At 47.3% G+C, this 22,887-nt stretch overlaps 1 protein-coding gene across 6 annotated transcripts in view; it reads left to right on the top strand.

The window, feature by feature from the left end:
* The window catches only part of LOC135921832 (phospholipid-transporting ATPase ABCA3-like), a 94,835-nt gene that overhangs the window by 37,050 nt on the left and 34,898 nt on the right, over positions 1-22,887 (top strand). For all 6 annotated transcript variants that reach the window (XR_010570641.1, XM_070526268.1, XM_065456182.1 and 3 more), the window contains exons 11-18: positions 3,054-3,171; positions 4,753-4,907; positions 7,010-7,165; positions 8,170-8,429; positions 10,955-11,057; positions 13,082-13,191; positions 17,283-17,380; positions 20,199-20,475. Coding sequence is in view for 5 of the 6 variants with exons in the window: in XM_070526268.1 (XP_070382369.1) it covers positions 3,054-3,171; positions 4,753-4,907; positions 7,010-7,165; positions 8,170-8,429; positions 10,955-11,057; positions 13,082-13,191; positions 17,283-17,380; positions 20,199-20,475 (1,277 nt within the window). In the remaining variant the exon portion in view is untranslated. The remainder of the gene's footprint in view (positions 1-3,053; positions 3,172-4,752; positions 4,908-7,009; positions 7,166-8,169; positions 8,430-10,954; positions 11,058-13,081; positions 13,192-17,282; positions 17,381-20,198; positions 20,476-22,887) is intronic.

The raw sequence follows: 22,887 nt of genomic DNA, 5'->3' as shown, positions 1-22,887 counted from the left end.
TATATATTAGGAGAGGCAAGAGGCGGAACCTAGGATGTTTGAAGAACAGTTACTGACCCATAACTACCCGAATGTACCCCCCCCCCAAAAAAAAAAAAAAAGCCGACCTAGAAATCCGCGACATCACCCTGACGCACATGCGTTAGGGAGTCGGCGCGAAATTAAAAAAATAGAACTTTGTCCTTTCTTCTTTTTTATTCTCATAATCAGCCTACTCTAACCCTCCAACAACTGTGAAATTACCGAAAAGCAGTTTCGAAATAATTATTTATCAATCTAAAGCGTTTTACGAAAGGGAAGATTGTCATGCAGTCTACTGCCCCGTTCACGAAGCTTTACAAAGGAAAGCCGTGCGGGCTTTCGAGGATGAAATCTTCACAGTTGGAGAAAAGTTCTCCTGGTTCGAGGATCGAACCCGGGACCAACGCCTTTCCGGCGTAGTCGCTCCACCATAGCAACTGCCGCTGTTTTTTTTTTATTGTTTGTCGCGTTTTGTAACGTCTGGTTTCGATAATATAGCCGGTTTGGTTGTATGATGTGATGCGCGTGCACATGACAATGTGTGCTACTTATCTAGCCTTTGTGTTCAGTAAAGCTTTCAGCTCTGAGAGAAGCGCTCTTCTGTATGCTTTTGCGTTCGCTTTACGTGTGATATGGTTTGCTTCAAGAGAGAGAGAGAGCGTAAACTTTTATTTCAAATCAACAAGATTTGAGTCCGGCGTCTTTTTAGTGGGTCTGGGCACCCGCCGCGGACGCGGTTCCGAAACCTTGTCTCGAAGCGTCTTCCTCGGCTCGCTGGACGGCCCAGAGTTGTGCTGTCAGGTCAGAGCTGAGCAGTGCGGTCATCCAGCGTGACCGGAGGCTGGCGGTTGAAGAGACGGAGGGGTCGGCACTTCCCGACTTGTTTGTTAGGTCCCGACACTCCCATAACATGTGATTTAGTGTGGCAACCTCGCCACATGACGTGCATCTGTTTGTAGTGTACATGTCTGGATACATGGCGTGCATGAGTCTGGGGTTTCTGTAAGAGTCTGTTTGTAGTTGTCTGAAGTGTACTGCTTGCGTCCTGTCTAACCTAGCGTGAGGGAATGGGTATATGCGTCTTTGTAATTGGTAGTGTGCCGTGATGTCGTGAAAACTGGTCATACGATACTCCCATGCCCAGACGTTTGCAGTACCCCGCGGGGGCTCTTCCTCCGATGCTGCTCGGTGAGTCAGGCCTCGAGCAACGCCGTGAGCCGCTTCGTTGGGGGTACTCATTCCAGTGTGTGCCGGGATCCATAGCAAATGCCTTCGGTTATCAACGTCGGCTTCTCCCTGGTGTATGGGATGTCGCTGGAGTATCTGATACGCCTCTTGCGAGATGCGCCCATTTGCAAAATTGCGAATTGCCGTTTGCGAGTCGCAGATCACGTATCTAGCTTTGGTTTGTGTGAGGGCCAGTGCTATGGCCGCTTCCTCTGCCGCTTCGGCATGTGCCGTGTTCACGGTGACGCTCGTGAGGTGGTTGCCTCGGTGGCTAGTGACTGCCGCCACGAAACTCTTCCTGTCTCGATAGCGGGCTGCGTCGGTGAAGACCGCCTCCTTGTCGTTAGAGTAACTTTTGGTCATGTGTTTTTCCCAGGCTTTACGCCTCCCTGTGTGGTGTTGGGGGTGCATGTTGCGAGGCAATGGGGGTACGTATAGTTGCTCGCGTATGGGTCTTGGAATGTCTACTTTGACGCCGTGTTGCGAATGGTACGTGATGCCAAGATTTTCAAGTACGTGTCTGCCCGAGCGGGTCTTGGATAGGCGTTCAAGTTGGGACACTTGTTGCGCCTCCACGAGTTCTTCGAGCGTATTGTGTAGGCCTAGTTCCAAGAGCTTGGTGGTGCTAACTCCAGGCGCAAGTCCCAACGCACATTTGTATGCCTTGCGTATGAGCGCGTTGAGCTTGTTTTTTTCCGCAACCGTCCAGTTGTGAAACGCTGCCATGTACCTTATCTGAGAAATGACGAAGGCTTGTATGAGTCGGATGACGCTGCCTTCGCGCATGCCCGCGTGTTTGTTGGTGATGCGTCGAATGAGCTGCATCGTGCTGGTGGCCTTTGCCGTTATCTTGCGAAGTGCTTCGCCATTGCCACCCTTATGCTCTATCATCATTCCTAGTACCCGGACTTTACTATTGGGATGGGTAGGCCGTTTGATGCCATTAATTGGATCTTTTGCTTTTCCAGGGGGGTGTAGCATTTAGGTGGGCGCCCCTTTCTGACTGGTCTATATAGGAGCAGTTCGGATTTTTCGGCCGAGCAGGCGAGTGCCGTGCCCACGAGGTAGTTTTCTACGCATTGGATGGCCTGTTGTAAACGTTGCTCGATCGCTCCGTCGCTGCCCGTTGTCGTCCAGATCGTAATATCATCCGCGTATAGCGTGTGATGCAGTCCTTCGATTTGAAACAATCGGTCGGGCAACCCCAGCAGGACGAGGTTGAAGAGCATTGGCGAGATCACCGAGCCCTGCGGGGTGCCCGAGCTGCCGATATTGATTTGCTCTGACTGTAGTTGTTCCACTCGCATGCGAGCGGTTCTTCCCGTGAGGAAGTCTCGGACGTAGTTGTACGTGCGCAGGCCGAGATTTAGCTTGTCTATTTGTCGCAATATAGCACCGTGGCGAACGTTATCGAAGGCCCTCTTCAGGTCCAGCCCGAGGATGGCTCTCGTCGAACGCCCCGGATTGTCTATGATGTGGTGTTTTAGTTCCAGAAGGGCGTCTTGCGTGGAGAGATGTCTTCTGAACCCAATCATGGTGTGTGGTGTGTGGACCGCCAACCAACTGGCCCGAGTCACCACCATGCTGTATAAGTTCTTTTTTTTTGTTTGGAAATGACTACTTTAGACGGAAGATTCGCACTTGCTGCATAGTTTGGTTAGGCGCCTGTATAACGCCTATAGACAGGCGTTAAAGGAGTGTAGAGGCTCTCCACAGAGAGCCAATTGAGCCAATGTGAGCGCATAGAACGACTTAATGGCTGCGAGTGTTTTTCTTTAACTTTTTTTGTTGCCCCCTCTCTGCAGAAAAAGAAAGGCTGCTGCGACCTGAAGGATGTCAACCTGACAGTTTACAAACACCAGGTCACGGTCATCCTCGGGCCGCACGACTCCGGGCACACGACCATTCTGGACGTTCTCACAGGTGCGTATACCGCGTCCATTACAGTGAACGCGTGCTATACAGTACATTGCTGATGGCTCATTGGGAAGCTAGTGCCACTGTTTTTTTTTCTCTATTTAACACGTCCGAGCTGCAGTACGGAATATACACAAATGTTGCACGCTCGTCATGTTAGCGTAGTGCTGGCATGACGAAAAGGAGTGCGTCATTCGAACAGCTTATGAATATGTTAAATATTTTGTAAATATATGCCTTTACCGCATATATATATATATATATATATCTGGTTTATGTCTGGTGGTGCCGCGAGTAGGTTCGTCTCGAGCTCCAACTACGTTATTAGAGAGTTTTAGCTTAGGGTACGCAAGCAGCTTGCGCATGCGCACATCTCCACGTCTGGGTCTGCGCAGGCACATTACCGTCGCCCCTAGTTCTTGCGTACGCAAGCCGCTTGCGTCCCCTAAACTAAACCTTTCTATTAGATCACACGGCCAGTTTTCAGACTTAGAGCGCCACTGAAGTGTGAGCCCATGTCCGTAGCTTGGCTAACGTCGACAAACGGGAAGCTTCGAACGCTTTCTGAAAGCGTTAGTTGTAGAGCCGTCGTGCGCATGTCTGTTCTTACTAGCAGCACAAATTCAAACCCAAAGAAAAACCACTTGACAGTGTTGCGGCGTCTACAGAGTGATCGTGGCTTAATTTGAACTCCGAAACGTACGTCTGTGACTACAGCTTGCTTAGAAACCGTGAAAGAGGTGGCCGCATGTTGCGCGTCCACATAATAAGGCGTAACAGGCGTTGTCACCAGTTTTCAGCTTAAGTTGATGATACGTATGTATGTATAATGTACGTACGGGACGGTCACGTTTTTCTATCACCCTAGCTAGGGAAAAAAAGACATTATGTACTTTATCAGTACAGTTCAGCTCACAAATAAGTAAAAAAAAAGTTGATCCACGTAGGGATGGCGGGCCTACTTGGTTGCTTCACCTTTTTTTTTTGTTTTCGATGAACCTTATCTAAAAGACCTGTTAAATTCGGCCAATACTCGCCGGTCCTTCCGTGCACACTTCTGTAGCCGCAGCCTCGCCCGATCTCTCGAGAAGCGGCTTGTCTAGGCTTCAAAAAGGAAGCTTTGCCTGGCGTGTTCCTCTCTAAGTACACAGGAACGTAGATATAGTCTTTGCTCGCCAACCACTGAACTAGTTTTGATTATGCTTATTGCATTTCAAAGGAAACGCGAGAAATCTACCGACTGCTGGTACAAAGTTCTTACCCGCCGTGGTTGCTCAGTGGCTATGGTGTTGGGCTGCTGCGCACGAGGTCGCGGGATCGAATCCCGGCCACGGCGGCCGCATATCGATGGGGGAGAAATGCGAAAAACACCCGTTGGTACTTAGATTTAGGTGCACGTTAAAGAACCCCGGGTGGTCCAAATTTCCGGAGTCCTCCACTACGGCGTGCCTCATAATCAGAAAGTGGTTTTGGCACGTAAAACCCCATAATTCAATTTTTTAAACCACAGGGCAGTGCTGCTGTCGCACATTGGGTCGTCACGTCGACGGCGCGCGAAGTAACGCAGTTCGAATGACGTCGACGCAGGCATGGTGGCTCCGACGAGCGGCGAAGCGTACATATGCAACTACGACGTCACGGGGCTCTCGGGACTGACGTGGCAGTACATGAGCGTGTGCCCCGAGGAGAGCGAACTCTTCGACGACCTCACCGTCGGGGAGAACATGCGCTACTTCCTGTATGTGAGTGGCACCGCTCTCCTTCGATGGGCGACCGAGGGACGGATGGATTTCAGGTTTCCCTCGGTGCCGAGCTCGACCTCTGTAGTCCGCGCTGCAGAATGCGTTCGAGGCCGAAGTACGGATAATGCGCCAAACACCGGGCATGCGTATGAATTCCAGCTTGGATTAAGGTGAAGCATTGAAGCGGGGCAGCTTAGTGAATGTCCAAAACGAGCGAGCGAGAGAGAGAGTGAGAGAGAGAGAGATAGATAGATAGATAGATAGATAGATAGAGAGAGAGAGATAGATAGATAGATAGATAGATAGATAGATAGATAGATAGATAGATAGATAGATAGATAGATAGATAGATAGATAGATAGATAGATGGATAGATAGATGGATGGATGGATGGATGGATGGATGGATGGATGGATAGATAGATAGATAGATAGATAGATAGATAGATAGATAGATAGATAGATAGATAGATAGATAGATAGATAGATAGATAGATAGATAGATAGATAGATAGATAGATAGATAGATAGATAGATAGATAGATAGATAGATAGATAGATAGATAGATAGATATGTATGTCATATTAAACCAACTCGGTCAATTTCTCAAAAACCTGCCATATGGCGGCTTTTCCTCAATAAGTATATATTTACAGTGGTGCACCCTTTACAGGGGTGTAGCGTAATGCTTTTTCGACTATATTGAGACTAATTACGCCCGATAGATAGATAGATAGATAGATAGATAGATAGATAGATAGATAGATAGATAGATAGATAGATAGATAGATAGATAGAAAAACAAAGAAAGTTTAACAACAAAATTATTTGGTGCCAACACCCTTGCGGTTGGTGCTTTCGGCTCCAAGTGCAGTGAATGATGGAGTGTCGCATCACGCCAGCGCAAAGTGGTTTGGCGAGCCACGTAAGGAGTTACATGCGGGCGAGGAATAAAGGCGATAATTTTTAACACCTACGCCTTGTCTTTGGCGCATCTTCTTGCGTAAGAATCGCCCGCCGCGGTTGCTTTGTGGCTATGGTGCTGGGCTGCTAAGCACGAGGTCGCGGGATCGAATTCCGGCCACGGCGGCCGCATTTCGATGGGGACGAAATGCAAGAAACACCCGTGCGCTCACAATTAGGTGCACGTTAAAGAACCCCAGGTGGTCAACATTTCCGAAGTCGCCCGCTATGGCGTGCCTCACAATCAGATCGTGGTTCTGGCACGTAAAACTCCATAATTTGGTTTTTTTTGCGTAAGAATTAGGCATTCGGTATCTACTTAGTTCAAACCCTGCTTAGTTCAAACCAACTCGCTCAACTTCTCAAAAAACCTGCCGTACTGCGGCTTTGCCTCAATAGGTATATCTTTACAGTAGTGCACCCTTTACAGGGGTGTAGTGTAATGCTAAGTTTTCGACTATATCGAGACTAATTACGCCCGTATCGTTAACTTTACCTACTCTGCGACTAATTATCGCTTCTTCTCGCGTTGAAACCTACATTTAGAGAGCTCGTGCGGCTCACTACGGCGCTCTGGAGGTCCGAAAGGACCGTTTTTTTCTCTGGAAGTGTTTACAAGAGCACCCACATCTCAGATACGCAAGCCCCCGTGAAGTCGGCTAAGAAGACCCTTGTTTTCAAAATGCGCGGCGCCGAGTTCCATCCAGCGCAATAAAAAGGCAGCACACGTGGAAGATTGCGAAGCAGACGCTGTTGTTCGCCTGCTGGCCGTCCCGTTATCAATACGCATCGAGTTTACTGTAGGCTATAGTTGCATAACTATGATGAAGATAGGTCCTTAGCCTTTGAAGATAGGTCCTTAGACCTATGAAGATAGGTCCTTAGGTGCCTCAGAAGATAGCCTTTCTGAGGCACCTAATCCGTGTTTACAAACTTTATACCACAGTGTGCTATTCCATCTGTCAGCCCCTTTCTTGTTTTTGGACTTCTATGACTAAGTAATGAGTGATATAACTTAATCTGTGAACTATATCCTACTCACCGAGCAGCAGCAATCTTTCAAAACGTGCGTGCCGTCGCTTCCTCTGCACCGACGAAGTTGTTGAACGCGAGTTCTTCCCACTGCCTTGTGAACGCAGCTTCGCGGGGTTTCAGCGGCCGAAGAGCATTCGTACTTGGAGCCGCTTCTGCTGACGCTGTACATGAAGCCGTACAGGGACACCCTCGTGTCCGAGCTGTCGCCCCAGATGAAGCGGGCCCTGTGCCTCTGCATCGTATTCGCCGTCTACGCAAACGTACGGTTCATTATTTTAACGTCTTTCCGATGTTCTACCGCGTTGCGCGAGTTTCAGAGTTCGCGCTCGCGGCGCCACCTCGCGCAGTCAACGTAGAGGGTCATCGCGCAGCAGAAGTGCACGCTGACGAAGCCGTGCGCACTGATATTTTCAATATCTTTTCGGACACTGTGATCGAGCGTTGCTTGTTGGAAACGTTCTTGCGTGGCACAACTCATTGCTTCCAAAAAGTATGAAATAGTTTCCGGATGTCATCGCAGCCGTCCGCTACACTTGTCGAATTTTGTAAACTCGCAACTGTTGCTGCTCCGAAATCTTTTTACGGATTATAGGTGTGCGCTTATTTGCACTACTTAGTCGGTCAGCGTACAATTGTTTTGTATGCCCGTTCGCTGGTAATTTCATCTGGCGTCCATATAACCTTCGCATATATTCACGAATATATCCGCCCCCACTAAGAAGTAGCCACAACAAACCCGGCAGGGTACCAGAGTGTCACTTTGGGCACGTTGGGAAACTACAAGCGTCCCACGGATGCGGCGCGCAGCGCACGTAGAACTCTCATGTTTACGTGCGCAAAACTTCTGCATCATCATCATCAGCCTGGTTACGCCCACTGCAGGGCAAAGGCCTCTCCCATACTTCTCCAACCACCCCGGTCATGTGCTAATTGTGGCCATGTCGTCCCTGCAAACTTCCTAATCTCATCCACCCACCTAACTTTCTGCCGCCCCCTGCTACGCTTCCCTTCCCTTGGAATCCAGTCCGTTACCCTTAATGACCATCGGTTATCTTTCCTCCTCATTACATGTCCTGCCCATGCCTTTTTCTTGATTTCAACTAAGATGCCATTAACTCGCGTTTGTTCCCTCACCCAATCTGCTCTTTTCTTATCCCTTAACGTTACACCAATCATTCTTCTTTCCATAACTTCTGCGTACGTTAAACTAAAGCTGTCTAATAAAACGTACAACCACGTGCTGTCTTCGCGCTGTCGCCCGCAGTTCCCTCTGGTGATCCTGTCCGAGCCGTCGAGGCTGTTGGACCCCAGGACGCGGAGCCACGTGTGGGAGACGCTGGGCCAGATCGCCGACGTCAACAGCGTCCTGGTCACCACTCAGAGCATCGAGGAGGCCGAGATGATCGCCGACCGGCTCATCGTCATGCGGGAAGGGCGCGTCGTGTGCGCCGGGTCGCCCACGTGGCTCAAGAAGAAATTCGACTCTGGTTTCTGCCTGCGCCTGAGCAGGCTCGCGGACTTCAGGTGGGCGCAAATGGCACAGCTGCTTTGGGTTGATTTCAATTCGATTTTTTATTTCCAGAATTACAAGTGTTCTGGTGGATACCAAAGGCTAAAAGCTGCTGGAAAACAGCTTGACTAGGCCGATGGTCCATTACAAGGCATACATGGTGGTTGCATCAAAATTGTAACATTGTTAGACACTCAGAATAAATTAATTACATAAATGCACAATAAGAAGACCGAAAATAATATAAAGACTAAGAGAAAAAACATAATTGATACATCAGAAAAATGGAAGTATGTGTGTTGTCATGTATGTGTGTATGTGTGTGGAAGTAGTCATTTGTTGACGCGGCTTGTGGCCCGACCGGAGCGCTACTCGGGGTCACTGGCCGATTCCGCCGTGTTTGTAGAATTTAATAATGGGGTGTCACGTGCCAAAAACACTTTCTGATTATGAGGCACGCCGTGGTGGAGGACTCTGGAGATTTCTCCCACTTGGGGATCTATAACGTGAGCCTACATCTAAGCACACGGGTGTTTTCGCATTTTGCCCCCCATCGAAATGCTGCTGCCGCCGCGGCCGGGATTCGATCCCGCGACCTCGTGCTCAGCAGCCCAACACCGTAGCCACTGAGCAACCATGGCGGGCGTTTCTGGTTTGTCTAACGGGGTGACTGCGTCAGCTGCTACCAATTGATTGCCTCGAAACGACTGGCGCAGCGTAATTGGACAATCCGGTGCAAACAGCATGAGGTCGCGGGATCGAATCCCGGCCACGGCGGCCGCATTTCGATGGGGGCGAAATGCGAAAACACCCGTGTGCTTAGATTTAGGTGCACGTTAAAGAACCCCAGGTGGTCGAAATTTCCGGAGTCCTCCACTACGGCGTGCCTCACAATCAGAAAGTGGTTTTGGCACGTAAAACCCCATAATTTTTAATCCGGTGCAAACTAGAGTGTCTGGAGTGGCACTCCGTGGCTTTGACTTGGCTTTGATTCTTGCTCAGCTTATTTTCTCTTGGACTTCATACAGCCGCATGTTGCACCATCGATCAGTCTAGTTAGTAAAGGCTTTGTCTCCACTTCGACGTCACGTAGATTTTGCACTGCATTCTTGATTGACCGCTCATTCAGTCTGAAGACTTAGTTCCGCCTACTGAGTTGTAGCTTGCAGCTACAACTGAGCTGTAGTCAACATAGGGCGTGAACACCTGGCGAGCGTGACTCGAAGTGCTTAGGACCTCGTTCGTGGGTAATACGGCGGCGCCACTGGGAGCGAGATCTGCCGGCCCGAAAGAAAACGTTTCGCGATTGACCTCGTATTTCTGTGCCCAAATTATTAAGTAATTCATGAAAGCTTGAAAGAGCGGACTAGTTGGTACTGCATGATTGAAAAAAAAATAGCAGTGCGTTTTTTTTTACGAGCACACAAACCGCAGTGTGGATGAGGACCATGCTTGACCTTGCCTGTTCCTAGGCTTCTATCGTGATAAGAAAGCCGTCCTTCTAACGCGATAGCATTAAGGGCCCGGTATCGCAGAAAAGCGGGCGTCGGCGTCCGGCGTCCTGCGTCCAGTCCAGCGTCGGACATCGCTACGACAAAAAAAAATTCTGATCAAATTTTGAATTATGCATACCCAACCACTCTTCTACTGCCAAAGTTGCTCATACCTTGTCTTTCATTCTTTACAAAGTTATTCCGCGGAATGTTGGGAACGGCAGCCCGCATACAAATGTAATGAAAAAAATAGAAACACCGACAGTGCATGTCTTTTATGATTGCGCTTCCCAGACTGAAATATTATATGTGCAAAACAATACCAGGAGATCGAATCGCGCAAGAGGCCGCGTTTCTACCAGAAAGCTACCCTTCGTGCATGTCATTCGCCGCCAGCGTTTTCCGGTAAACGTTGCGGTTGCATGAGCTGCGGTTGCCGGGAAGCAGGAAAAGCAGTCAGGGGTCTTTGAATGCTATCGCGTTTCACTCTTAAAGGCGAAGCTTAAGCGTCCTCCAATTTTTCATGTTTCGAAGCTAATTGGTAATAACGTTGCCTTGGTTTGTCTATAGACAGCAGCAAATTGCAGAAGCACATCTCTTCCATTGTGCTTACAACAGATTCGAAATGAGGCTCCTAAGCCTAACGATAGCGACTACCGACACGCCGTATGCTTCATGCTCTCTGTGGTCTGCGGCGCTAAACGTGATACATGTTTTTAATTATGGTTGTTAAAGATATGATATGTAGACGCTATTGATTGGTTTATTTTGGTCCCCCAGAGTACCGTGCATCAACAGGGAAGGGGAGCGACTCCGTGTGGATCTGGAAACAAAAAGAAAAAAAAGAAAAAGTAAGGAATCTCTGGAGAGATGGGTATCGTAGCATTAGGTGACTCCTGATGACGTCGGCAGAGCACATGGCGGCGTTTTTTTTTCTTGCGACGACGCCCCTCATGGAAAGCGCTGTATTTTAGCGCCGTTTCTTTCGCCCACATGCGTCTAAAAATGCAGCGTGTTGTTAGAACGTCACATCCGCTGTGCCACAGGGAACATGAAGTGAAACGCGTCGTCCAAGACTACATGGGACCGGTCGAGCCTAGGAGGGTCACCAAGGTCGACGTGGTGTTCAACTTGAGCGATACTCCCGAGGTGAGGACTACGTTATACTACCCATATAGCCGTAGCTTATAAAACATGGACGAAAAAAAAAACTATAAATATATCAGGCGTGACCATTACGCCATTTGTGTGTGACATGCACAGCGTTTGTCGATCGCACACGTGTGAATCTTCTTGCTATATTGTCGGTTGCATGTGCGGGCTGAAAAATGAGGCTTTCTCTTGAAGCGGTCTTCGACTCCTCTCTGTCGGTAACTCTTGCCCACGGTGCAGATTCGCGACGCTAAAGTGCCACGATTCAATTTCGCAGTGTTCGCAAGAAAGAACAGAAACGCCTCGTTTACAACTCCTCAAATCGGCAACAGTCGGAAGCTGTAGTTATGCCAACAGTAGCACTTGAAGCAGCTAGACCCTACGGGTGCCTCAAAACGTACCGGATCCACATGAAAGCCCGTGATGCAGATATAATGATTGCAGAAGCCGGAACTATCCGTCTGCATGTTTTATTTAGTAATGTTCAGAGGGACCAGTTTGGTGGCCGTGATGATTGCCGGGCTTTTTAAGTGAGACAGACAACAATCAAAATGACAACAGATCGAGTTCAAATATGGCCTTGCTTTAACAGTTTCAGAAAGGCGACGAGGACACAAAGTAGTCAACTTAATTTGGTCCCGATGAACGAGTCAGATGTTTTTTTTTTCAGCAGTATTTTTCCACGGGAGGGTAACATCGGAACTCAATCCCAAGATCCCACTTCACACGCACCTCTTCACTTGGCTTTGTACACCGTGGCGTAGGGCCCCGAGCATAGACTCGCTTTGTTTCGTACGTCCTTGAGCAGTGTTTCCAAACGTGTTCGCGGGGTTGCCACAAGTGCGCGACAAGAGTTAACATACTCCAACTGGGGAGTAGAAGCACAGACTCTCAGCACAGGAAGTTGGCAGAACTCCCACTGTTCGTATAACAAGAGAATAATCTACTTTTACTGGGAACATCTTAATGGTGCTCAATTCATCGTCGATGGTAGGGGCCTAAGTTTGGATAGTGGAAAGCTTGCGACATATTATTCTAATTTTAGGTGCGTACGTAAGACGTCAAGACCGTGGCACGACCAGCAGTGGTGCATGGCACCAAATTAACTCACGTGAAGGAGGTTATTGTTCGAGGAATTCGAACGAGGAAGCCAATGCTGTGGTTGAAGCAAGGTGCAAGTTTTAGCAACTACGTTTGTGTAGAGACCGTAGTTGGAGCGACCGAGGCCAGGGTTTGAAATCGAAGCCTGAAATAGTTCAAGCGTTCATTTGAAGATCTTACGGCAACTCTCGCAGCTTACAAAATTTGAAAGTTCAGCCATCACGATCTGATCCGGAGGTCGCATGGAATTGGCTTAATACTGGAAACTGGTTAAGAAAAAACTTAAGTAATTTTAAAAAGGACAACATCAGAACGTTTGGGAAGGACTAAAGATAGGGGCAACGTGAAATCAGTAACAAGCACATTTACTACTAGACAGGACATGATATATGTAGTGAGAGATTAAGGGGAGTGGTCATCTGTAATTTTGACAATATAACAAAAGCATCAAGGGAATTATGTACTGTACAGGTACCCTTGCAGCAGCCACGTAACCGTGAAGGAATGTTCCATTCCACTGTGCAACTTATAGATGTTGATGTTGCTTCTTCTAGCAGCTTCAACGCATTCAGAAATCAAAGTCATTCTAAAATTTAGCCCTTCTAGCAGCTTCAACGCATTCAGAAACCAAAGTCGTTGTTCTAAACCTTCGCCCAATAAATTTCTGTTTGTAACCATATCCCGTCGTACATTTCTTTTTGCATTTCAAATTTCTATACACAATAAACGGTTTGTTGGAATTGTTAAAAAATATGCTATAATAAGTTTTCCTGTGTGTGTCTTACTTAATAGCGGCTGCAAGTACAAATTTCTTGCGGTGCCTGCTGCGTCCGCGTGCTAATGAAATAATCCAAGAGCTCCCTCACGTGTGGCAGTAATTTGCATGTTTTCGCGCGTTTGTGCCGTCCTGACTCGCGCAGAAAACAACGAAGATGACTGCGATGCTTCAGTACCTGGAGAAAAGGCGGAGTATCCTGGGCATCTCAGTCATGAGCCTGTCGTACTGTACGCTCGAGGACGTTTACATCAAGTGAGTCTTCGAGATGCTCCTTCTGTTTCCTTCATAGTAACGTATTTTTGCGCGCACAATTGACAAGAACATAGTGAAGGGGGACACATGAGCGCTTACTTACAACTATATTATTTTCGGAAAGATACAGAACATATATACCCTAGCAATCAGCGCTGAGCATGTGCAACAAGAGTGGTCAGTAAAACCGAAACAGTTCTGACCAGTTCTGAAACAGAAACTGACCACTCTTGTTGCACATGCTCAGCTCTGATAGCTGGGGTATATATGTTCTGTATCTTTCCGAAAATAAAATAGTTGTGAGTAAGCGCTCGTGTGTCCCCCTTCACTGTGTTCTTGTCAACTGTGCGCGCAAAAATATTTTACTATGAATTCGTACCAACTCGCCCAACTATCAGTTCTGCTGCCTTCTGTTTGTCAGGAACGCTTAGCTGCGCTAAAGGGCAGTTTTGCTGTAGTCGTACGGGCTCTTAGAGAAGAGAAGTGGTGGAAAGGTCACACCAGGTAGTTCACCGCCGTTCAAAAACCAAATAGAAAGAAAACCCTGAGCAGATCGTAGCACAGTATGACTGAAAAAGTACGCATTCGAGTAAAACCTCGCTAATACTGCTAGTAACAGCGCAAAATATAGACAAGGGACGAGACAGGAAGACACCACAAGCGCTGACTTTCAACAACGTTTATTCCGAAAGAAACACGGCTTTTTATAAACATTGCCTCATGTGTCGCAGTCAAGTGATCGCACATCATGTGAAACAAGCACTTTTTTCTTTTATGCACTCAAGATAGCGGTTGCACGTGCAAAAGCTCAAGTTCTTTTTTTGTCAGTAACAAGGACGGCGTGCTAACGCATTGATCACGAAGTCTGGTAATCTCGGCTGCCTCAATTATCTCCCGGACCAGCTGGTCATTGTGTTTCTTCAGCACTTTACAGCGTCTAAATTCTGCGGCGCAATCTTTTGAGGGGCAATCCCTGATATGTATGCCTAGATTCCTGTTAGCCTGCTCGACGCTAAGTTTATGTTCCTTCAGTCTCTCATTTGTGCATCTAGAAGTTTGCCCTATATACCTTTTTCCACATTTCAGAGGTATTGAATACACAACGGCTTCTGCGCACTCCACAAAACGATTCTGGTGATTAGTCGTGCACCCTTCCTGGTTTATCGGCTCTTCAGCATTGACGCGTCGGCAGAGGCTTTTTAGTTTTTTCGGGGCAGTAAGCACTACATTGTGCCCCGAAAAAACAAAAAAGCCTCTGCCGACGCGTCAATGCTGAAGAGCCGATAAACCAGGAAGGGTGCACGACTAATCACCAGAATCGTTTTGTGGAGTGCGCAGAAGCCGTTGTGTATTCAATACCTCTGAAATGTGGAAAAAGGTATATAGGGCAAACTTCTAGATGCACAAATGAGAGACTGAAGGAACATAAACTTAGCGTCGAGCAGGCTAACAGGAATCTAGGCATACATATCAGGGATTGCCCCTCAAAAGATTGCGCCGCAGAATTTAGACGCTGTAAAGTGCTGAAGAAACACAATGACCAGCTGGTCCGGGAGATAATTGAGGCAGCCGAGATTACCAGACTTCGTGATCAATGCGTTAGCACGCCGTCCTTGTTATTGACAAAAAAAGAACTTGAGCTTTTGCACGTGCAACCGCTATCTTGAGTGCATAAAAGAAAAAAGTGCTTGTTTCACATGATGTGCGATCACGTGACTGCGATATTTTGCGCTGTTACTAGCAGGATGGAAAACCAACAAGCCCAAGCTGCTATTCTCGCTAATACGTTTTCCCCACTTATAGCGTAGCCGGTCTGATGCCCCTTGCTGTGGAAACCTGTTTACGATTACGTCGAAGGGTTTTTCAGCTTGTGCGTTCTATTCCCACGAACCCGTATCGTACGTTTTGGTGAGGTGAATCTGGGAATTTTTTTCTCCCTGTTATCTTATTCGTACGCAAGAGGGATTCGCAATATACTCTGTTTTGCAAACCTGAGATGCCACTTATGCGCTTTATTCGAAGGCTTATTGTGATCGATCAAACCTTCCCGTTCATACTTCTGCGCCTAGCGCGACACTTCAAGGAACACCTGTCAAAATAGTGCTGACGTGGAAGCTGTGCCACGTGTTTATCCTCACCTGCCTACGTTGTCTTAGCCCACATGACTCGCGAATTTGCAAGCAGAAGCTAAACGCTGTAGACAGTGGGTTTTGCTCGGCGTGTCTTTTGACGAATATGTCGCGCAGTGTCACCCGAATTCTTGATCGAGCGTCGAGGAGCTCACTTTGTTAGGGACGACAACATCTACCACGTGCACCAGTATGTCGGGCGCGTTTTTACTTAACTGCACGCAAACTGCATCTTGGAAGAAACATTTCAAACAAACGTTTGTAATCACGTCGGCAAGTTAGAGCCCGTTGCAAAGTCTTAACGAGCTGCCATTAGTTCTGTGCAGAATTGAAAGAGGCGTGGCCCCCACATTAACCCGCCACTGCAGGGCGGCTTGCATATAGAGAATTGCTCTTTGCGTTGAAGTGGCGACAGGTGTCACGTGTACCGGAAAGAAAAAGAAATGAATACATGACGTGTATTTCATTATTCTGAGAAATATTTTATGTCGCTCTTCATCAATCCTCGAGCGTCCTCTTTTTCGCTACTTACTGAATCCTTGTGTGCCCAGCCAAATAAAGCTTTATTGGCACTGCACGGCAAGTCGAAGCGTGTTCAATAGTTGCGCGACCTGCATACGCCGGCGGTAAATGCCATCTACGCTACCAGTAGTGTTTAGTTCTCAGCAGCCAGTCCAAGTCTCAAAAAATATAGAGCACCCCCCCCCCCCTTCAGTAGAGGATTGCAAACAAAACACTTATTATTTCTTTTAGCTGCCGTATAGAGGCCGTCACTGGTGTTAGTGAGGCGTAGTGACAGAGTGGGTCTAAAAATTAATCTGCAGAAAGCTAAAGTAATGTTTAACAGTCTCGGAAGAGAACAGCAATTTACAATAGGTAGCGAGGCACTGGAAGCGGTAAGGGAATACATCTGCTTAGGGCAGGGAGTGACGGCGGATCCTGATCATGAGACGGAAATAATCATAAGGATAAGAATGGGCTGGGGTGCGTTTGGCAGGCATTCTCAGATCATGAACAGCAGGTTGCCATTATCCCCTCAAGAGAAAAGTGCATAGTAGCTGTGTCTTACCAGTATTCACCTACGGGGCAGAAACCTGGAGGCTTACGAAAAGGGTTCTACATAAATTGAGGACGACGCAACGAGCGATGGAAAGAAGAATGATGGGTGTAACGTTAAGGGATAAGAAAAGAGCAGATTGGGTGAGGGAACAAACGCGAGTTAATGACATCTTAGTTGAAATCAAGAAAAATAAATGGGCATAGGCAGGACATGTAATGAGGAGGGAAGATAACCAATGGTCATTAAGGGTTATGGACTGGATTCCAAGGGAAGGGAAGCGTAGCAGGGGGCTGCAGAAGGTAAGGTGGGCGGATGAGATTAAGAAGTTTGCAGGGACGGCATGGCCAGAATTGGTACATGACCGGGTTGTTGGAGAAGTATGGGAGAGGCCTTTGCCCTGCAGTGGGCGTAACCAGGCTGATGATGATGATGATGAGTGACAGTTCAACCGTGTGGATGTACTGAGGCGTTGCCGACCCATGCAGAGAGTCGGCCAATACATCGAAGAGGTGTAGGTTTTGGGAAGTTGGTCAACGCATATTCACAACCAGTGCGGGATTGAGGAGATGGACGTCTTGTGTCCTCGACACTTTTGCCTGTGTTGTGCTTCTTCTTGTCAAGCTTATCAATTCGACTAAGCTTGTTGCCAAGTTGGTTAACGATATTCCAAATACTGTGGGTGCGCGACAGCTGGCGATTCGTGCGAAAGGATAGACTCGGGCATGTCTGTGTTAGCGCCAGTCAAGTGTCGTCTGATTTTTGCGAATTAAGTAGTTTGAGTGCGTTTCATTGTTTTAAAGGTTGTTTTCGCGAAGTTCCTTTCAAAGCTGAAGTGTCGTCGCGTCGAAGCGAAGAAGGCGCCTGCAGGTGTTGGGCGATTATTTTTCTCTTTGTTGTGGCAGGTTGGTGACTGGCACTGAGGCTAAGGCCAAGAAAAGCATCGGTGACGGCGTCGTTAACCTTCAGTCGGAGAAGGAAGACGCGGCGAAAAAGAAACGAGGTACGCCAGGCATGCCAAGCTCGCTATGTTTCATGCTAAGCGTACCAGTGAATATGCTGGCGTTGCTATCACTTAGTCATCGTGCGAACTGTAGCCAGAACCTGTAACGTTGTAGGACTTGGCTCGATGTCGTGGGTATATCACACCTTAAGGTTATTTTTTTTATTGTTTTGTGCGGTTGCGTTGCGCGATGGCCTGCAAACGCGTAATTGGAGGAGATAAGTTGACGGCAAGTTCACATTTTTTTAACCTAATTTGGACACTGTGTAATATGCGTCACGCGAAACCTATCCTATGTTTCGCAAGATCCACAAAATGTCGTTGCTATTGTATTCTGCCAATTGTATACAATTATTCTCGAATGTCATATCTCGAGAACTATATGTTAGTATCGTAGTTAGAGGCTAAACAACACGACCTAATGCTATAAGAGAGAACTGCTATTTAAAATGGCCACCACGAGGTAAGCTTAAACTCTAAAGTCGCAGAACCCGTGCGGACGAAGTTGAGGCAAATCCGTGCACTTCTCTCATTGGCGGGATACCTGCTGCCAAACTAGAGATCTACGCCGACACTAGTTCCAGGTGTTTCACTAGTATTTTCATGCGAAACTCTGATAGTCGGCGAGCGTTTTTAGAGTGGTGTGCAGGGTTTAATGGTGCAAGGACCATGTGTGGAAAAAGACTACCAGTTGTGTCGAAACTGTGCTGAAGCTCCACCGAAGCTAAAGTAAACCTCTGCATAAACTCTCCTGAATTCGCAAATTAATTCTACTAAAGGCTCCGTTCACAGTCACGTAGCTAAACTTCTCTCCGTATTATCTCGTATTATGCAAACGTTATGTTGATGTTTAAACAGTGCCACGGAAACAGTACAGAAGCGTTTCACGAACGCATCCAATGACTGAGAATGCTACAACAACAACAACAACAACAACAACAACAACAACAACAACAACAACAACAACAACAACAACAACAACAACAACAACAACAACAACAACAACAACAACAACAACAACAACAACAACAACAACAACAACAACAACAACAACAACAACAACAACAACAACAACAACAACAACAACAACAACAACAACAACAACAACAACAACAACAACAACAACAACAACAACAACAACAACAACAACAACAACAACAACAACAACAACAACAACAACAACAACAACAACAACAACAACAACAACAACAACAACTGTACAGGCTTTTGAGTATTCTTGGGTATTCACTTAGCGCCGGGTATTCATCAGAAACCGTTTATTCACAGTTCATCCACTACAGCGTTACTCATATTGAAAGTTTAGGCGCTGAAGACACGGACACGAGAATAACGAGAAGGGACTTCAAAACCTGAAACTTCAAACTATATATCTTTACCAACTTCTTCAGCTTTGTTGTTGTTTTAGGTCTCTCATATCTTCTGATGTTTCTTTTTGTGTGTCTTTAAACCATGATTGCCAAAAGCAACAGACGATACCTAATAATATTTGTTTTATATTTGTTTGTAATTCTGTCCGCATTATTACCCATTCATACTATTCGCAGTTGCGCAGGACAACTGCAGGGGACAAACCCAGAAATTTTTGGTTCGGTCCCAGGTGTACGTACACCGACATGCTTTATTATAGGACCTCACGTCCTACCTCGACAAAAGTATGACGGCCTAGCAGGATCGCACTGTTTCCAAGATTATAACACCTCTTCGCAGTAAAACGCCGGAGATTTCACGCGTCCCCGTAATACTTTTTGCTTAACAGCAGCTGCGCGTATCTGTAGTTAAGAGGAAGCTTTAGCTGGGGTGCTCCTATCTAAATACATGTAAAAGGAGAATCCGTTTTTCTCGGCAACCACTGCACCAAATTTGACGAGGTTTGTTGCATTTAAAAGGAAAACAAAATATAGTGACTGTGGGTTTCGAAGTTTTCGTTTAGGTGGCCAATTTTTTATTAAAATATGGCAAAAATCGCACATCTTCAGAAAACGAAACTATCAAGTTTACAACCCCGTACGTCCGCAAGAAATAATGGTATCACAATTCTGGGAGTGGAATCTGATAGTACATCTAAAGCAGACAAAATTGATATGTTGCACATGAATCTAGAAAAATTCAGTAATATGGAAATGCAGGTTTTGCCGAACCCTGGAACACAACGTAACAGATTCACGTAAGATATAAATTTACATATTGAATTTGTTCGCTTTGACTAATCTAATGGATTCCGTTTACGGAACCGCCATATCTCTGCTTGATGCAGAGCTATTAATTTATGAACTTCATGCGTCTGCTTTTTCGAACTTGCGAATATAAAAGCATTTTAACAAAATTCAGGTCCTATATCGAAACTCCGCTGCCAACAGTCACTAGCATTTAACTTTCTCTCTCAAGTGCGACACATTTCATTAAAATCGGTCCAGGAGTTCTCAGAAAAGCGTTTTTTTTGCATTTTACGTGTATTTGAATAAGCCGCGTCGGAGTTGTGCCCGATACCCGGCGCAGTTGCTCAGTGGCCATGGTGCGCTGAGCGCGAGGTCGCGCGAATGAATCCCGGCCACGGCGGCCGCATTTCGATGGGGGAGAAATGCGAAAACACCCGCGCGCTTAGATTTAGGTGCACATTAAAGAACCCCAGGTGGTCGAAATTTCCGGAGTCCTCCACTACGGCGTGCCTCGTAATCAGAAAGTGGTTTTGGCACGTAATACCCCATAGTTTAATTTTAACTTTTTGTTGTGTCCGATCTAGAGTTTGAGGGGGGCCGGATGGCAAGCGCTGACCCGCGGAGTCCAAATCGCGTCCCAGACTCGCAGGCCCTGGCGCAGCTGTGCGAGGCCAGGTCGTCGAGGGCCGGCACCGTGTCGGTGCTGTGGGCGCTGCTGCGCAAGCGGACGCTGCTCTGGGCGCGCGTCTGGTGGACCAGGCTGTTCTCCCTGGCCATCCCTGTGGCGTGCATGCTGCTGCTGGTGCTGTGCGAGCGTCTCATGCTGCCGCAGACGGAGCCGAACAGCAGCCCCTTCACCTACGAGCCCGAAGGCGTCTACGATTCCTCGTACGGCTTCATCGAGAGCGACAACTCGAGGTACGGAGTTCCGGCTCTCGTGTTCCCTCGGAACGGGAGCTTTTGTGAATCGCACCGCGGAGTTCTCCAGTGATGCCCGCTTCTCAAACTCCGCGGCTAGCTTCTCGAATTAGTGTGCGGTGGTATGGAGGAAGTTAAAAAAAGAAGCAGATCCCACCCGTTGCTGGAATGGATGTTATGCGAAGTTTATTGCTGGTTGTGGGTTGTCCGCCACGAATTCTACAAAACGTTACCAGTTAAACGTGCTTGCGTGAGGTGCGCAAGACGAAGGCAATGGATGATTTCATTGTATGATTTTTGTGTTCATTCCTTGTGTCCATTTCGGTGCCTATGTGTGTTTTCGGCGTTTCTTCCTGTAACCTTGTTTACTGCCACCATGTAGAGGGGGCTGCGGGCCCCTGCCAAGCTGCCGTTTGTTCGTGCGGCGTTTACCTGCAGCCTCCTCCATCTTTCTTGATAGGAAATAAACGTTATTATTATTATTATTATTATTATTATTATAATGACCTGACCCTTGTGCTACGTCTTTGTGCTAAGAAACATTACAACCTTTTTTCGTTGCAACCTGCGGGAAAGCAAGATGAACCTCATCAGCAAAGGCAAAAGTGATCAGGATAAGACGAGCTCACACCGGCCAGTTACAGTAAAGTCGGTGATCTATAACGCAAATGCAATGCATAAAATGAGAACTGTCAAAGTAGGTGGAAAAAGAAAATCACCGACGATTACTATACTCCCTAAAGCGAAATTTGAGCTCAGTTCTATACGTGTCTTCGTTTAACAATATGTTGGCTTACGCGGACGATCTGTTTCGTGCGGTGCGTTGCAAACGGAACGAAGTATGGAGCGACTGCCTCGCTCGCGAGAGGCGGTGCGTGGTCGACGCGTGGGCGCGATTCACGGCAGCCGCTGCAGACAGACCTCCGCTCACACAGCGCTTTGTTTCCACATATAGTGTCGGTGTGAGCGCTCGCCGCACGCCATCGGTGAACAGACGACGGCGCGCTACTCTGGCGCCATCTCGTAGCGGTCGTCGCCCGCCGCAGAGCCTGCCTTGCGCGGCACTACGCATTGCTTCTCTCGCTTTCGCCACACCCTCCTCCTCCGCTTTCCTCCTCGCGCTCTCTTCGCTGTCGCCGTCTTTCATCCCCCGCTGCGCTCCGCATTCGCTGTTCCATGCTTCGCTGTGCCCGTTCGCTCGGTTACGCCGAGGGACGCCGGCGAGGGACGCCGACGCTAAGCTAAGGAACGGGCGCCTATATAATAGTCGCGCTCTAAAAGCACATACTGAGGGAACTACGGAATTGGTGCAGACTGTGCAGTCGCTTAGAGGATAATATATTTCTACTAACTCAGTGCACACAGATTTAATTCGCCGTGGTTGCTTAGTGACTGTGGTGTTCGGCTGCTAAGCACGGAGTTCGCGGGTTCGAATCCCGGCCACGGCGGCCGCTTATCGATGGGGGTGAAATGCGAAAACACCCGTGTACTTAGATTTAGGTGCACGTTAAAGAACCCCAGGTGGTCGAAATTTCTGGAGTCCCACACTATGGCGTGCCTCATAATCAAATCATGGTTTTGGCACGTAAAACGCCATAATTCTTTTCGTGCATGCAGATTTCAATAGGTCAGAATTCGGGGTGTGCGAATAGTCATTTTTGAGACCGAATCGAATACGAATCGAATAGTGCCAGAAGGGAATCGAATCGAATCGAATTTGTTTCGACTGTTTTCTGAATAATAAATAGCCACAATTTATATAAAACGATCTTCACATTTCAGTATACTTAAAGTTAGCAAGTTTTTGTGATTACACAGTACGTTAGGAAGCGTTGTTTATTAAAAGTACAAATGAAGCATTAGGAGTAAACAACTAGGTTCTTCGCATACGCAGGGCTCTTCAGAGAGTACGAATGACCGCTGTGCAGCCCGTAAAGTATGGCTACCTGAGTGGCATAGCCTGCTCCACTACGCAAGCTCACTATGTTTTACTCTATGCTATGCTCGCGGGGGTGAAAATTTACCGTACTTTTGCTCCAGTTTTATGTTAATTTGGGCACGATTGACGTTTCGAAATATTCGAAAAATATTCGCATTTACCAATAGTGACTATCCGATTCGAAGACCGAATTCGAAAACCGAATCGAATAAGGCACTATTCGATTCCTTACTTGAAAGTTTCGGATATTCGAACACCCCTACTCAGAATAGACTTTTAAGGATAGCATTTATAGATATTAAGGGAGTCTCCGACACTGTAGACATGCCGGCAATTGTTATGGGATATACTCAAGCCCGAAAGCACAGATGATATTGTGGAGCTGCTCAAGGAGATACACAGGAGGTTTCAGCGAACACTATCAAATTTTTTTTAAAGATTGTCTGTGGCAGATAGTACAATTATACTCCATG

This window comes from Dermacentor albipictus, chromosome 9 (assembly GCF_038994185.2).
Source record: "Dermacentor albipictus isolate Rhodes 1998 colony chromosome 9, USDA_Dalb.pri_finalv2, whole genome shotgun sequence".
Classification (NCBI taxonomy): Eukaryota; Metazoa; Arthropoda; class Arachnida; order Ixodida; family Ixodidae; genus Dermacentor; species Dermacentor albipictus.
This window is presented reverse-complemented; position numbering and strand designations above follow the sequence as displayed.